Source organism: Eretmochelys imbricata, chromosome 10 (assembly GCF_965152235.1).
Source record: "Eretmochelys imbricata isolate rEreImb1 chromosome 10, rEreImb1.hap1, whole genome shotgun sequence".
In the NCBI taxonomy this organism is placed as follows: domain Eukaryota; kingdom Metazoa; phylum Chordata; order Testudines; family Cheloniidae; genus Eretmochelys; species Eretmochelys imbricata.
In genome coordinates, this window is record NC_135581.1 from 10,086,065 (window position 1) to 10,103,819 (window position 17,755).

The 17,755-nt window shown below is 42.5% G+C and overlaps 1 protein-coding gene across 1 annotated transcript; it reads left to right on the plus strand.

Annotated features, from left to right (window-relative positions):
• Positions 1-808: 808 nt before the first annotated feature.
• Positions 809-17,098, plus strand: LOC144271396 (cytochrome P450 3A8-like). The gene is made up of 13 exons (XM_077828740.1): positions 809-879; positions 2,783-2,876; positions 3,873-3,925; positions 5,997-6,096; positions 6,474-6,587; positions 6,905-6,993; positions 7,612-7,760; positions 10,112-10,239; positions 10,940-11,027; positions 12,203-12,363; positions 13,241-13,467; positions 15,331-15,493; positions 17,006-17,098. Exons 1-13 carry the CDS (start codon positions 809-811, stop codon positions 17,096-17,098), a joined length of 1,530 nt encoding a protein of 509 aa, XP_077684866.1.
• The last annotated feature ends 657 nt before the right edge of the window (positions 17,099-17,755 follow it).

Sequence of the window (17,755 nt, forward strand, 5' to 3'; positions counted from 1 at the left end):
GCAGACTCAGGAGGACATTCCTGCATTGGTTCACATGAGACAGGTTTTCTTCAGTAAGGCTGGCAATGTTTTTTTTTAAATGAAAGTTTTAAATTCTGACTAAACTGATGGGATCACAGGAGATGTGATTGTATGGTTACTGCAACTCTAAGTCCTGCTCAAGCCAGCTCTGACTCCGGATTTTAGAAATATTTTAATGGGAACAGGGTTTATTTTTTTAAATTGTAACTGTATTTATATTTATTTCCCTTAAGGAGACCAGAGGCATTTGGATACTAAATCAACATAATTATTCTTGCATTTTTAAAATGATTTGATTGTAATCTAAAAAGAGATGCTGTAGCTCAAACTGAAGTTATGCATTTGATGTAGCAATTATTGGATGAGGTTCTTTGGCCTGTGTTATGCAGGAGGTCAGGCTCGATGATCTGGCTTTAAAGTCTATGAGATTGTCACCATGATAAAGGAACTTCCCTCACATGGGTTAGGAATTCCTGACTAATTATGGATTGAACAATTTGTTGTGAAGAAATTTAAGACCTTTGAGGTTAGTTTCAGGTGCTCTTATATCATAAGATAACATAACCTTTCCGGATTGGCCTCTTTCCACTAGCTCTGGCATTTACTCCTCCTCCCCTTTCACATGAAATAAAGGCAGAACCCAAGGCTCATTTAGAGGCCACTGCGTCATATGAGTAGCAGACAAAATCGTGAAACTCTCTCATTTTTCCTAGGGCGCTAACCTAATCCAGGGCAGAGAAGAGAAAAACAAAGTTAGACTGGTCAGCGAGAGGAGTACAGAGCGAGGATGAGCTTCCTTCCACATTTCTCCATTGAGACCTGGGCTCTTCTGATCACCCTCCTCGCTCTCCTGATACTGTAAGTAAAGTTCTATTGAACTAAAGCTTCTCTTCTTGTGCTGTTTCCTCCAAGATCTTGAGAATTGTCAATGCCTTAATTCCAATGGTCTCCTGAAATGCAACCTGCATGTCAGTCCTGTAGGACAGGGGTTCTCAACCTGCTTCTTTCTGAGGCCCCCCCGGACATGTTATAAAAACCCCACGGCCAAGCTGTGCCACAACAACTTTTTTCTGCATCTAAAAGCCAGAGTCGGTGGTAGGGGGTAGCAAGCAAGGCTATTGCCCAGGGTCCACGCCACAGGGGGCCCCGCAAAGCTAAGTTGCTCAGGCTTCGACTTCAGCCTCAGGTGGCACGGTCCAGGGCCCCAGGCTTCAGCCCTGCATGGTGGGGCTTTGGCTTCCTGCCCTGGGCCCCAGCAAGTCCAACACTGGCCCTGCTTGGCGGACCCCCTGAAACCAGTTTGCAGCCTCCCAGGGGGTGCCGGACTCCTGGCTGAGAACCACTGCTGTAGGATCTGTAGCCTCTGAACTCAAAGGGCTCTCTGGCTAGCGAACCTTTTCGAAAGACATATTGGCAAAGGGATGGTCCAGCCATAATCCAATCTAGGGAGATCTGCAAACAGTATTTTTGTGAATTGCTATGAGTTTGAGCCTCAAGGACTTCCTCTAGGATTTACTGTGGCAGAATTTGGGCTAGATAGTAGGGGGACTATTGCTGAGTCTGTAACTGCTTTGGGATCCATGGAATGAATTATAAATATTGATAAACATCTTGTACAATTTCCAGTGTCAGTATGATGCACAATAAAATACAGTATCAGCAAGAAGTCAACCTTTCAATATACTTACCCTTTTTAACCTGCCCCCGCCCCACTCCCCACTTTGTTCTGGCCTAAATAAAGCCTCTGCTAAGGTTTCCTTGGTAAACATTAGAGCTATAACATTCACCCAGTGATAAAGTTCTTCCATGGGAAGTTGGTAACCTCCATCCAGAAACAAATATTTTGAAAAGCTCTTTCAACACAGCCCAAGACAAGCTTCAAAATGCTACAGCCCAGATCTTTATAGAGAAGCAGAGAGCCCTGAGGTAGGAGTAATAACTTTACAACACCAAAAAAAGGGTGCTTCAGAGGAGAGAAATCTGCAAAGCTGTCAACAAAATCCAAACAGAAACCCATCAGACTAGGCTCCTCGACACACCACTGCAGTAACATTGGGCTAAGCACAAGGAGAACAACACATGAAATTACTTTAGATAAGCTATTACCAGCAGGACAGTGGGGTGGGAGGAGGTATTGTTTCATATTCTCTGTGTATATATAAAGTCTGCTGCAGTTTCCACGGTATGTATCTGATGAAGTGAGCTGTAGCTCACGAAAGCTCATGCTAAAATAAATTGGTTAGTCTCTAAGGTGCCACAAGTACTCCTTTTCTTTTTGCGAATACAGACTAACACGGCTGTTACTCTGAAACATGAAATTAAAGTGCAGCCTTATAAAAGCTCCGCTCAGGACATAATGTCTGGCTCAGCTTTGGTTTGTCCGTAATAAACATATGTAAGGTTTTTTTTCCCCTGTGTTTCTCTCTCCCTTTATTGGCTCCTCTCCCTGTGCTGGCAATGAGCCTAGAGAGGCTTTTGCATTTTGCTAATGGCTTGAAGGACCCATTCTGTTGGAACAATTATTCCTTTATGAGATGATTGCTTTTACCTCAGGGCTCACTCGTTGATGGTCCATTACAGCAGTGAAGCTTATCACTTGCTGTGTTTATTAAACAGATTTACAAAATACTAATTTTTGGACCAAATTTTCCACAGCTTCGTTCCTGTTATTGTGCAACAGCTCCGCTGCCCCTGGATAGCTTTGAGATCCAACAGCCTATTGTCACTGTTATGTGACCTTCAGATTCTTATTATTTTACAGATATGGGATCTGGCCACATGGTTTATTTAAGAAACTGGGTATTCCTGGGCCAACACCCCTGCCTTTCTTTGGGACCAGCTTGGAGTATCGCAAAGTAAGTGACTGAGGGCTCCAGAAACACACGTCCCTCATATTACAGTACCAAAACATTTCCACTGCACTGATGGATGTATCCTGTACAAGCTTCTCTGCTGGCATGTGAAGACCCAAGACAGCACAGAGTCTCTGTAATGTAGACCATGACACCTATTCTGTACAGCTCAAGTGAAGGACCCAGCGAGACCTTGATGCTAACTCAAAAAAGAGAAACACAGATGTAGCTGGTTTGCAGACTCACCATTTACATTTACACCATTTTTTTGGTACACTGTTTACTTACAGTCTCCTCAAGTTCAGGTTTGACAGACGGGCACACATATCCAATGATGTTCTTAGGAGGGTCTTGTTGCTCACAAGGTCATTGGGAATCACACAGGCCTCAGGAACAGCATATTCGGGAATCTTCTCCGCCCAGCTGCCAGCTCTAGCCTCAATTTCCCATCTCAGCAGGCTTCCTGCTTCATCCTTATATGGCACAGGGAAAGGAGGAGTATATGGCTCCTTCTTAAAAGGGCAGCATGCTGTCCCTTGTGACCATTACACTGTATCTGCATAACTAGAAAATTTTTATTTGTTTACTTTATTTTGTTTATTTGTTTTATTTGTTTATTTATTAACCACTAAACTACTTGGGCAGCTCTTGGATTGTCTGAATGCCCCTAACCAAACACGGTAGAATATTCCCTTCCTCCAAGCCATCCCAGGAATGACAGGTAGACCCACCAAGCAACAAACAGACCCATCAAGCCAACCCAGCTATGTTTGTAGTTTAAAAAAGAAATCACAGTACCGAACATCAAGCTGAACTATGCGCACAGGTACATGTAGGATTTAACCATCGAAGTCAATGTGCCTGTCTATCTGAGGGCAGCCTTTGCTCATAGTGTAGATCCTCAAGAGTCCCTAGGCAGTTTCTGCCATGTAGCTGATGAAATTTCTGCCTGAGTACTCTTCCTCCACTTCTAATTCCATTTTAACATTTCTTCTGCAGGGTGTAGTGGACTTTGACAAAAACTGCTTTCAGAAATATGGGAAAATCTGGGGGTAAGTATTTTACTAGACAGTATTCATCAGCTCAGGGTCTTTAAAGTTCATCCAAAATCTAAATCAGATTGTGAAAAAAAATCCACCAGAAGAGGGGAGCTTAACATCATGTTATATAGAGCTTAACCTGGCCTGTAAGATGAAAGGTGTTGAAATTTCGATCCAGGTGACTAGGTCCTGCTTTCAGTCATGTCAATAACAAAATTCCCACTGCCTTTAATAGGAACAGAATCCAGCAGGGTTTATAACTCAGGTGTCCTATTCTCCTTGTTTAAAACCTGTGACAGAAGGTATATATACCCCAGATACTCCTTTGAGAAACAGCCATAATGCTGTAGCTGATGGGTATTTCTATAGCACCTAAGATAGAGTGATAGATCTGCCTTGTCACATCTGTCCTGACCTGATGAAGCGCAATACATCTGCATTACCACCAGTCTTTTTCTGCATTGGATGTTTGCTTCACCTTTTGTCACTATGATTATAACTCCGGCTCTAAACCTGGAACACACCTTGCTGTTTTCAGTAATGGATATATCTATTCACTGTAACATCTCTGAAAGAGTTTCAGAGTCTAGGGAAAATACCTTTAAATGCCCCACCCCTCCCCAATTTTCTTTCCTTTTCCCCACAAACTCTCCTACCCATTAATTGTTATTATTATTATGTATTATTGTAGCACATAGGATCCCAAGTCATGGCGCAGGACCCCATTGTGGTAGGAGCTGTACAAACACAGAACAAAAAGACAGTCTTTGCCACAGAGTTTATAATCCAAGAATAAGACAAAAGACAACAGGACAAGGAAACAACGAGACAATACCAGTCAGCACGATAGGCAGTGGGTCTTCCACTCTGCTGCTCCTATTTCTCTGCGCTCCCTCATCCTCCCTCCTGTTCCCTACAGCCTCCTCTGCCCTAGTCTCCTTCTGCAACCCGCATTACTCTTCTCCCTACAGCAGTCCACATATCCTTGCACCAGCCATCTTCCTGCCTTCTCTCCTTTCCATCGTCTCCTTACAATTCCCAGTACAGAGCCCAAGGACACCCATGTTTCCTGAGGGTGGCCCATTGGAAACAATGTGAGAGAGCAAACATCTTTACTAGAGGCGGCCTTGCTTCTACGCGCAAAGTAGAGATATGGAAGCCATCTTCACGAAGGGCACCCTCAGGCTTCAAACACTTTGAAAGTAATGGGAAATGGTGGGCATTCTGAAGAAGGGCAAAAGTCATGAGTTTGATGCCAGAAATTGGTACACCATCAGAAACTTAACACAAATGCCTAAAATTGCAGGAGTTAACAACTGATGATTCACAGCACCTTAAACTGCCATGGATTGCAGTGGGCGTCAGAGGTGTTCAGTCCCCTGTATGCCTGGATCTTTTCTTTAAGATTTGCAAAGAAACTTGAAGAAATCTTGTAATTTCACACTATATTATGAGTCAAGGTGACATCCTGCTGTACATTCTTTTTTAGTAAAAAACTTTCTATTTCTACATTGTAGAAATGCTCCCTAATGACACAGGACAAGGTGCTTGTGCCACAGAAAACCTTGTGTCTTTTGTCTGGTTTTGGAAAGATGTTTTCAGTACAAATCTAATTCTGGAAAAAGTCTATTCTAGCTCCACTGGAAATGAAGGGATTGATTTATGAAGAGAGATTAAGGAACTGAGTATGTACTGCTTGGCAAAATGAGGACTTGTAGGGAATGTTCTACATGTATTTGAAGGATGTAAACATCAAGGAGATAGTGGAGGTGTTGAGAGGATTAGAAAAAGGCATAACTAGGAGGAATGGGATGAAATTAAATGAGCATCATTAATTTAAAAACCACATTTCTGTCTGCAAATCCTTGACCTATTGTTACCAGTAGCACCCTGATGACTATAAATGAAAGAGATTACATAAAAATATTTCTATTTTTCATATCCAGTCATGGACTTTACTATAAAAAGCTCATGAAGACTAGATCTTGTGGCCATCATAGAAAACTTGATGAAGGAGCTTCCATATAATTCCTTATTCTCCATTGACATTGGTGGGTTTTGCAATGTGTTATTTTTTCCCTAGGTTTTATGAAGGCAGACAGCCTGTGCTGGCCATCCTGGATTCTACACTCATTAAAACTGTGCTGGTGAAAGAGTGCTACACCACCTTTACCAACCGACGGGTAGGTTTCCAATCTTTAACCTTCTTCATTAAGACATAATAAAGTCTTAAATGAAAACAATCTCAATTACTGTTAGAAACACACAGTATTGGAAAGCTTTAGGGTCTCTTAGTATAGGAGAATGAATGTACATCCAGAATTAAGCTCATTTCCCACTGCATGTCACTCCACTCAAGAAGGAGGGAGAAAAAGCTCAGTTGGAATAGGGTACTTTGGTTCTCAAAGAAACCTATTTGATTGCACTTGAAAAGCGGCTGAACCTCTTAGGAATACAAAAGTTGGGAATACAAAAAAATACTCAGGACAAACTCTGCTGAGTTGAAACAATCAATGAGAGCTAGATATGATCCTTTCTCTGCTTTGCCTTTCCCCCCCAGAGATTTGGTCCAACAGGATTGCTAGAGTCGGCTGTCTCCATCGCTGAGGATGAGCAGTGGAAGAGGATTCGCACTGTGCTCTCTCCAACCTTCACCAGTGGGAAGCTAAAGGAGGTAAAACCCAGAAGAGCAGTCACAAACTAAACCACTGGGTCAGTGCAGACAGCACTGAAGCAAAGATAGTCACAATGGTCTGGTCTCTTCTGTCAGAATCAGATTACTAAATCAGCTTGTTTTCTTTGCGCCTCCTCATGTAAAAAGGAAAATGATTAAAATGAAAATGCCAGAAAGCCGAAAGACATGATGCTTGTGAATGTTTATGATTCTCCTCTAGGCTATTAGGAACCATGTTTTAAACAAGAGGAAAAGTTACTATACTAATTATCTATAAATAGGACATTTTTATTTGTGTGCTCTGATTCATATTTCAGATGTTTCCCATCATGATGCATTATGGGAAGGTTTTGGTGAGAAATGTTCAGAAGCAAGTGGAAAAGGATGAACCCATAGCTGTTAAAGAGTGAGTAATTCTGTCCTGCAAGGCTGGGACTTGTCAGACAACAGCTGTTGATACGGTGTGATTGTGAGCTCTTCGGGGCAGGGATTGTGTCTGTCTGGGGCGCAGCTAATATATTGTACTAATGGCATGCAAATAGTATATAAAACTAATGGTAATAAATTCATTGTCACCATACATGCAGCATCGGGGACAGAACTTAGCATACTTGGTTCCAAAACCACAGATTTTACTACTGGAGCAAACAGAGACTACACTGTCTTAGTGTTAGGGCTTCAAGGGCCACAGCCATTAGCTGACAAGATAATCACAGCACTTGAGCAGGTCTGACTCCCCCAGAATATCTACACATGAGCTAATAATTGTGTCATACCCCGAGGAAGATTACGAGATTCTAGGCTATGCTAGTTCTGAATGAGGCTTTATGGAAATTTGCCTGTTTCCTCACAGATGCAATACTGGTATTGCATATCTTTCTTTGTTTTCAGAAGGAAAGAGAATTCCTCCTGAGGGTTTTGTTTTCTTTAAGGAGGTGTCATATGGGAAGCAAGTGAAAGGTTACAATCACCTATTTCAAACGTTAAGTCCACAATCAGTATTTTATTTTCCATCTTTTCTTAGTGTGTTTGGTGCCTACAGCATGGATGTTACCACAAGCACTTCATTTGGCGTGAATATTGACTCCATGAACAATCCCCAAGACCCATTTGTGAAGGAGGTTAAGAAACTAGTGAAGTTTGATGTCTTTTCCCCACTCTTTATTTTGATATGTAAGTTGACTCCTGCTCATTGAAAACTCCATCCAAGTTTGTGATCCTGATGTTCAGTAAGGATGAGTGGAGCAACAACAGTACATACTGCTCCATTCTATACCTTAGCCTATGTCTAGGGAAACTAAGTTACTTAGTTCTGCCATAAGAACAGTAGTCTGGACTAGATGACCTCTCAAGTTCCCTTCCAGTCCTATGAGTCTATGATTACACTAGGATGATCTAATCTGTATCAAATTATAATCATGCTATGCCTAATAGCTATGGTAATCTCTAGAAGAGAAGATTTTCTATAGTCAGTGGAGTTGTGTTGACACGAAGACCACCAACATTTGGCCATTTTATTGTATAGCAGGTAGGAAGGGTCACATCCGATGAAGTGAGCTGTAGCTCACGAAAGCTTATGCTCAAATAAATTTGTTAGTCTCTAAGGTGCCACAAGTCCTCCTTTTCTTTTTGCGAATACAGACTAACACGTCTGCTACTCTGAAACAGTATAGTGGAGATTTGGAACTGGTTTCTAGCATATGAGACGGTAAAGGATTTGAGAACATTCAAGACAGTCTGAAACAAACTTCAAACGCTTTCAGAATATTGTTATGAGCTGGGTGAAACCTTGTTATGGGTTGAGGTAAAGCCTCATTCAAGCTGAAGTGTGAGTGTGTCCTCCGTTTAAGATAATTGTAAGAGACACTTAAGGGGCCACACCTAAAACAAACCCTAATACAGTCTGCCCAGAAATTAGCACCGCATGGGGCAATGTGTTCAACTGGGTCTTGTGACCAGCAGGTGTGGGAGTACACACAGATACTGAGGTCACAGTCAAGAAGAGAGAGAGGAAGAGGCAAAGAGCCAAGAAAAAGCCAAGCAGGAGCCTGTAAGCACAAATTTGGTCCTGGAAAAAGATAGACTGTTCTTTTGAGTTTGATGTTGACTACAGAGGTTGGGGGGCTGTTAGCTAAGAAACTGCTCCTTTTGTTCTTGGTTCCTTCTGTATTCAGAGAGACAGGACTTTGTACAGTCTTTGTAAATAAACAAAACTGCTTCAAAGAAATGCCTGATTACCACCAGTTTCTACTTCCAGCCCCAAAGCTTGACTAGCTGCTCAGGACAAAAAGGGCAACAATATTTTCATCTTGAGTGTGCCAGGCTTTGTTATTAGTTTGGTTTTTCCAAAGATTTCTTGGGGTGGGAAGCTATTTCTGTGGAATATTGCTAGTGCTAGCTGGAGAAATGTCCTGCACTCAGAGAGCATAATCGACCCCAGTTTTCAATGGTAAAAAAACACCAGACACACATGGCTTGAGAGCAGGGCCAGATTAATACAGGGGCTTTAGGGACTGCAGCCCAGGGCCCTGGGCTAAGAGGGGCCCTGGTGCAGCAGGGCTCAGCAGGCTACCTGCATGCTGTGGCCTCACACCACTCCTGGAAGTGGCTGGCTGCTGGCACGTCTCTGCGGCCTCTGGCTCCGCAGGCTGACCCTGCCCCCAGCACCGTTCCTGCAGCTCCCATTGGTCGGGAAGCTCACACCCCCTCCTGCACCCCAACCCTGTACCCGAGGTCAGAATCCCCTCCTGCACCAAACTCCCTCCCAGAAGGAAACTAATATAACAGCTGTTCTAAGGTAAGAAGCAGGCTACTTTGAATTAATTTAACTATATTCTACATGTTTTAAGACTGAAATGTAACCACAGAACAGCTTTATGTTAATTAAAAGGCAAGTTTAGGATAACGTTAATAGCCTCAATGCCATAATTGTGATCATTTTGTTTTAAATTAGGAAAAAGACTTGTATACAGGGGCCCCATAAAAATGGAATAGCCCCGGGCCCACAGGAGAGTTAATCCGGTCCTGCTTGAGGGACTGGAATGCTCTTGGGGCAGGTATTCATACACAGGGCTAACTTGTAGCAGTGAGGCAGCAACTTTAGTAAGGGGTAGTGTGAAGCTGCATTGCCCCAGGCAGAGCTCAGGAAGGAACTGATTATCCCTCTCAACTCCCTGTTGCCTTTGGGTAGTACACACACTATACCGTGTCAGCACATCTGCCTATGTAAATGGGAGCGGTGCCCATTTGCTCCAGGGGTGAATTGGGCACTAGATTGCTACTGTCTGGAGCTGGATTTGAATCACTGAACTGTAGGATGTACTTGCTCAGTGCCTGGTTCAGCTAAGAATGTCATTTGGATCTGAACAGCCAACTAGTAAAATCTGGATTTTGAACCATTCAGAAAAGAGTCTAAATATTGTCAAATTGATTGTTCTGATCATATTTTTCCGTTAATATCTTAAGGAAATGGATATTTTTGCCCAGGTTGCCTCACTCTCACAATGAATTTCTCTCTGCTCTAGCTGTATTTCCATTCCTTACTCCTCTTCTTAATATGCTGAATGTGAACATTTTCCCAAATGATGCCCTGGAATTCTTTGCACGGTCAGTCACCAAAATAAAGGAAAAGCGCAAGAGAGACACCCCCACGGTAAGGAAGACTTTTTCAATGATGGAACCAAAGAATATTAACCATTCAGTTACCCACGTGAAAAATTCTTCACGTGACACCATTGAAAATGCAACTAAAGTCAAATAATGGCCAGAAGCCAGCATTACAACACATCCAGAATTTTGCTGGAACTAAAGTCCCAGCAGAGTCACAGAACAGAATGAATGCAGCAGTGACCTCGGGCTACATCAGGGTAAAAGCAACTGCAATTTAGGCTTGCAATGCTTTTGATTTGACAGCAAACTGGCAGAAGATGTGATCACCCGTGGAGTGGACTAGGGATGCTGGAGCAGAGAGAGGGAGAGATACTGCTGAGTAAGCAGTAGATACAGTGCAGGACGACAAATACTCAATATTCAGCAACATGGTCCCCATACAAGACGTGGTCTTCACACCAAAGATAAGAGGACAGAGTCACTCTTATTACCCTGCAGGACTTCCTCAATCCAGTCCTAGGGAGAATATTAAACCCCATGGTAGAGGTGGTACTTCTGAAATACACTTACTGAGATTATTTCCCCCCCCAAATTGTAAAGCCATATAAGGGTGCCAAGCAATCCGGACTAAAGAGGTTTAGCGTTGTGGTTCCACGCTCTGCTCACTGCTCCTTGTGAGAATGAGAGTCCAAGTCTGCCGTCTTTGCCATCAGCTGTCTTCTGAATGTTACTTCTCTTCCTAGGACCGAGTGGATTTCCTGCAGCTGATGATTGACTCCCAGAATTTAAACACCAGTCACGAGAGCAATGGGTTGGATCACCCAAATAAAGGTAAAACCATGAAATTATTTATAATCATGAGTGCCTTTGGAGGCTCCTGGACTGAGGGGAATTGGATTGTTCATCCTGTGCAGTTGGGGAGAAGATTTATACTCATTCACGTGCACATTTGCACAACAGTGTTGTATAAAATAGGTAACGTCTCCTTTCCTGCAGTAAAAAAAAAAAGGGCGCATTCCATGGCATCTTCTACAGCATATTAATTAGGGTTGGTCAATAAAAGATACTGGGGTGGTATGTACCAATATACCCAGGGATAAACTGTCCGTCCTCGCTCCCCCAAATATTTGTCAGCATTGTATTTATCACTATGAGCAAATATTCTCAGTTCTTTTCTGGGGTGGATGGAGGCAGGTGATGTGAGAGAATTTCTCCCCTTTTTTCTTTTCTCACACCTTCCTCAAAAAGCCTCACATCTGACACCCCTTCTCTGCCTAAAGGGGAGAAGACACAGCTGGCTCTGGAGCCCAGCAATTGACCATTCATTAGCTAGCAGGGTCATTTCAGAGGGACACAGGGACTGCATTTACTTTCCCTGTAGAACTCAAGTCTCGGGGTGAGGGATTAGCTTGAGATCCAAACACAGACATTCTCATTTTAACCCCTTCAGTAGCCTTTTCCCTGCTCTACAGGATGTGATGATTACACCAACTCCAGACCAAGGTCTCTGCCTCACGCTCCAGGTTTCAGGGCTGTAGTGAGCTCAGTGACCTTACACCAGACTCGCGGCCGAACAAGTTCATCAGGCCACAGGATGATGCATACACCCATAATTTGCAATTAGTAATTTCTTTAGGCCCTGCTGCTTTAATCAGGAGAAACTTTCATGGGGATTGTGGCAGGATTATACATGTTACATGATTTTTTTTATTAAAGTAAACTATAATTATAATACCTGCAGAAGAACTACAGCAAACTTGACTTCCTTGTTTTGATTGGTGTTTTCTGAATAAGTCAACTCTCAATACCAGGGACTCAAATCAATTATTAGCATCTAATTCACCTACCTCAACCCTGTGCTCCTGCACATGGGACAATAAAAGAAACCTTCCTCATCTGTGTGTATGTATATAAAATACAATATATACTGTTCCCCAAACAGCACAGTTTACATACTGTGAATTTGGACTTCACCTTTTCTGCCCGTTTATAATCTCTTTTCACAGTCCTGACTGATGTTGAGATTCTGGCACAAGCAATTATCTTTATTTTTGCTGGCTATGAGACCACCAGCTCCATTCTTGGCTACTTGGTTTACAGTCTAGCTACTCACCCCGATGTACAGCAGAAGCTGCAGGAGGAGATAGACTCTGTTCTTCCCAACCAGGTAAGAGTATTGGATGCTCAGTGATATGTAGCATCTCTTTATGGGAAATCCCTCTCCTCTAGTTCAAAGTCAGCAACACTGTTCTTTAAAGAAATTAAATGGTTGTATTAAAAAAATATTCTAAGTGTTGATTCACCAACCCTTTGGGAGCTCAGAAGGACAGTGAGAAGACAATAAAAGAAATCTTCACCAACCCACATACAAGTCTTCTCTGTATCTGTTTGTCTTTATGTCTACCCCTTCCACCAACTTCAGTCATTTATCTCTCCTCAAAATCCCACCATTCAACAATGCATATTAAAAGGGACAATTTACATCTGTTTTCTTAATCCTGCTATTTAACAATAAGGTATTTATGGGGCAGAGGCAAAGGAGGAGGGAAGGGGCGAATGTAAGAAGAGAAAGCATCTGCACAATATTGAGGGGGGATTGGCTGAGAGACATGGAGCAGTGACAGGGCAATATGGTAACATCACATTTTCATGGGTACCAACTTGTTTTTATAACCTTTTACACTGGGCTCCTGTACCAGCCTCTCTCCACTGAAGCCACTTTTCACCAATATTTTGGCCACAGCAAGGGGCTCAGAACTGCCAATTTTAACTACAAGCTTTGTTTTCAAACAGCTTTTGTGTTAAGGTGGGGTCCCTTTCTATCTAAGCTTTCAGCATAAGGAAAATGGGCACAGATTCCCGTTAACTTACACTGAGGAAAGGAAAATCAAGGTGAACTCCCAGCTTTACCCCCAGTATACCTAGGACATGTACTTTGACAAGAGATAAATTGGGGAGGACAGGATGGTTTTAACACTGATCAGATTAAAACAAGATGTGTAAACTCCCACATGCCTGATCAACATTTTTGCTTTCCACTAAAGGCGCCTCTCACATATGATGCCCTGATGCAGATGGAGTATGTTGACATGACACTGAGTGAAACCCTCAGGCTCTTTCCTATCGGAGGGCGAATTGAAAGGGTCTGCAAGAAAGATGTAGAGATAAATGGAGTGACCATTTGCAAGGGCACTGTCGTTATGATCCCATCCTTCCTTATGCATCATACCCCAGAATACTGGCCAGAACCAGAGGAGTTCAGACCTGAAAGGTACGGAACCTATATTGATAGGGAAGTAGTAATATACAGTACTGACATCTTTAAATTCATTCTTAAATATCAGTCTCTTGCAAAAAAATTCCTTGTCATGGTTAACCTTCATTACTGTTTATAACAAGGCAGGCAGAGAGTCTTCAGAGAATATCAGAATACCTGCTCCTGCTTCCACCGAAGCTAATTGCAAAATCCCCATTAACTTCAACAGGAGCAAGATTATATGCCCAATATGAGCAACTGTACCTGAGTTCTGTTGGTCTTTCATTTATGAACTCAATGCTCATGTTTCCAAGGTGCCACTCCTCTTTATAACAGTCACATATAGAAGATATAGAGAAACATTTTGCCTGATCCAGCTGACGGATGTCTATGGCCCTGCATTTACACTTTACAGTAGCCTGACCAATGACAGACCATGCCATGATGAGGCGGTACTGTTGCAATGCAACATCATTAACAGCTGGAAGGTGAATATAACTGGCAATCACAATTATTAATGGGACTTCATTACTCTGCAGAAGCTTTGCCTAGAACTCTCACTCAGATGTTTTAAGGACTATCAACTGAACCTCCACAGGAAAACTCATTGTATCCTACAGAAGCTGATTGTCAGCTCGGTTTCTTTGTTTTTGCTGTTCACTTTCCTGTCCAGCCTGAGGTTGAAATTCATTTCTGACACCACTTGACACTTCTATGTACTTTGTCAAGTTTCGATGGCCAAACAGATGAAATCAAAAGTGTGCCCAAAAGTCAGAACTTCTTGTCCAAAAAAACACTGGCTTTTATAATTTCCGATTAAGAAGAATCCTCATTAGCTTCAGCAGCATTAGGCATTACATCTTCCATTAGCCAGTGAGAGGGTGTCATGATTGCACATATTTCAGTAGGTCTGACATTCCATCTGGTAGAGACCAGCGGTGTATACTCCTTATCAGTACATCAATTATACATCACACCCCTATAGCATTTTCCACCTGAGGATTTAAAAGAAACTTCACAAAAATTATTCAGTTAAATCTCACAACACCCATGTGAGGGTCAGAGTCGAAGACAGGCCAGAGGGCAAATCAAGAGACAGGCATCAAGAGACAAGCAAGGCCAAAAGCCGGAGTCTGAGATCTCTCACACACGGGGTCTGAAGCAAGACAGCCAGGCAGTTTGTACTGTTGCTCAGACAATTCCCGGTCATGGCTGCCTGGCTTAAGTACCAATGCCAGCCAATCAGTGGACTGCAAGGAGCTGCCACTCAGGATCTGCTGGGCAGTACTTCCTGCTGGGCTCAGCCTTACGGGGCCTTCCGACAGGAGCCCAGCCTCCTGTGGAGGCATCAGGGGACCACAGTCCCAGGTTTTAGCCCTGCAAGTTCTTATAGCTAGCCCCTTGGCTTTCATGAAACGTTGCCAACTGTTCCCATTTGAAATAGCCTCTTCCCCACCCAAACTCATCCCAAGATTCATTCCTGCCTGCAACAGGGCAGTTCAGCCATTCTTCAGGACATCCTCTGTAGAGGCCAGGAAGGGCCTTGGTGCTGTGAAGCAACCCTTGACTTTGCTTTCATGAAGTTCCCATGAAGTCCTGGGGAGAAAGCACAGAACTTTGATCTTGAACTGAAATTCCTCCACATGGCAAGGGGCTTGGTTAACTGTTAGACCATTTGTGTGGCAAATACAAGTTATTTCTAAAACCAGATCATGTTTCTGCACCCCAAAACTGAGTACGTTCTCTCTCTAAAAAAAAAAGACCTTTCAGGTGAAGTCACCTCTGGGGTAGCTCTGCTGAAGTCAATGGAGTTACAGCAGGTAAGAATTTGTGTCTCAGTTCCTGTATAAATGCTCAGGTGCTTGTATCTGGAACCAGGTTCAGTAAAGAGAACAAAGAGACCATGGATCCATACACGTACCTGCCCTTTGGAGCTGGACCCAGGAACTGCATTGGAATGAGATTTGCTCTCCTCTCCATGAAAGTTGCTATCACCAGTCTGCTGCAGAATTTCACCTTCAGACCCTGCAAAGAAACCCAGGTGAGAAATCCAGATTTATATACAGTTATTTGCAAAAACAGTTAATATAGAACTGCCTCAATTTATTTGGCTAGGACAGTGGGATATAGTGCAAGAGAAATATGCAACACAAGATGCAAAGGGTACAGGTATAATACACTGCAGACTATAGACCATATTTAATGTGCATAATGTGAAGTAGTCTGAAATTTGCAATGGAATATTCTGAAAGGGGTAAGAGACTGTCTAGGAGAGAGAAATGAGAGGGAGAAGGATTAATCAGCTTTAGTGGAAACCTTCAATCAAGTACATTAGTTGACATCAGCATAGTGTTCCATACAGAAATGAAATGGCTTGACTCCTAACCAGTAACACATTATCAATGAGTCCTTGTTTTTGTTGTTCAAGTCCCTAGGCAGCTTAAGGTGAGGTTTCTGCAAATCATGGCTCATCCTTCATCTGTTTAGTAAAGTGGCTCCTTAGAAGTCCAAACCCCCCTTTTGCTTAGTTGCCTACGTAACATTTTCCGAAGAAAACAATGGCTTGAGTCAAAATATTGCCAGACTTCCAATGCAAAGTCATAACCCGCCTTGACAATTATGAAGGTCACAGGCTTTAAACATTTTTAGCAGGAAACAAGCTCTTGTTGAGATGAACACTACATATATGAAAGCCAAAGGCCTTCACAAACCATAACTAGGAGTACTGTAATGCAGACGTACTGTGACACAGACATATTAGAGAAAGGATTTTGTCAAGAATCTGTCATTCCCTGGAACTAGGAACCTTGCTATTCAGAAATGCACATTTATCTCCTTCCCTGAACATCATGGAGAAATATTTAGCTGTGAATCATGGAGACAAAGGGAGCAGGGGACTGTAAGAATGATCATAAATAACCAATCTCCACAAATAACATTTCAGCAGGTGCCCATATGATCATCCAAAAGAATTCCCTCTTGGACAATTTGTTGTAGGAAGGCAAGTGAATGTTTGTTATTGGTTCATTTAGTTTCATCAGGACTCAACTCACTTCCTTTCACTAGGACTACACAGAAAGACACCATTCTACCTAAAGGCAGTGAATATATGCCAATTTTACCTTCACCAAATCCTAGCCAAAATGTTAATGGAATTCTCCGACTTGCAAAATAAGCCATTTGGATTTGTGATTTGGTCCAGGCCCGCCTCTACCCCAAAATCAGGCAAACCTTTTCAATATGAGTTACATTTAGAGATTTTGGCTTAGTTTAAACCTACATGTCAACTAAACCAGTGGTAGAGGGAGGGCTGTGAACCCCAGGAAGTTTGCATGACCCACTGTGAAGTGAAATATCCATGTTTAGCACAAATCTTGTTGTAAACTTCAAACAGGGAAAACCAAAGACCCGTGACACAGATATACAAGGGTTTGTGTTCCTGAGAAGGCCAGAAACAGTCCTATTCCCAAGGACAAAATGCCTCTGTCCTATGTCCCCTTTTTATCTGTCTTTTATTCAGTGGGATCTAAATGATCTTCTCTAATTGCTGCAGATACCTATCAAACTGGTTTCAAAAGGACTCATAACTCCAGTGGAACCTATCATTCTGAAGTTAGTCTCCAGAACCACAGAATCGAAGAAGTAAAATCCAGTGACGTTTTATAGCAGCTCTTTAGAGGCCAATAGCTGCTGTACCAACAGATGCTGTACACATTGTTCTGGGAAGCTGATGCAGACACAGAAGAGCTTAATTCAGAAGACAGTTGCTAAATATTCACAGAAAAGCATGACCAGAGAGACAGAGAAAGTGGGTGAGGTAAGGAACCATTAGAATATGTGCTAATTACTTATGCTAAACTATCTGTTCAATCTTGTATTTAGCTGTGACACTCTTGAGCACCTTTCCCAGGCCTGGAGAGGAGCTCTGTGTAGCTGGAAAGCTTGTCTCTCTCTCACCAACAAAAGTTGGTCCAATAAAAGATATTATCTCACCCAGTTTGTCTCTCTACTATCCTGGGATCAACATGGCTACAACAACACTGCATGTAAAAAGCATGTTTGTCAGAAATGTAATCTGAGTCATTGGACAGTAATTATATAGTAAATGGCTTTTCTAATTCTGATTGTATAAAATGTATTTACAAAGTAAAGATTCCACTAAAGAGCAACAGCTCATTCACAAAGTTATCCTCTGCTACCTGGTCTACCGTATGAAATTTAATCAAGTCTGAACAGAGTTGTCAGCAATAGCGTTAGCTGAATGGGCTTGGAACACAATTTAGCAGTGAGCGTGGACGAGGGT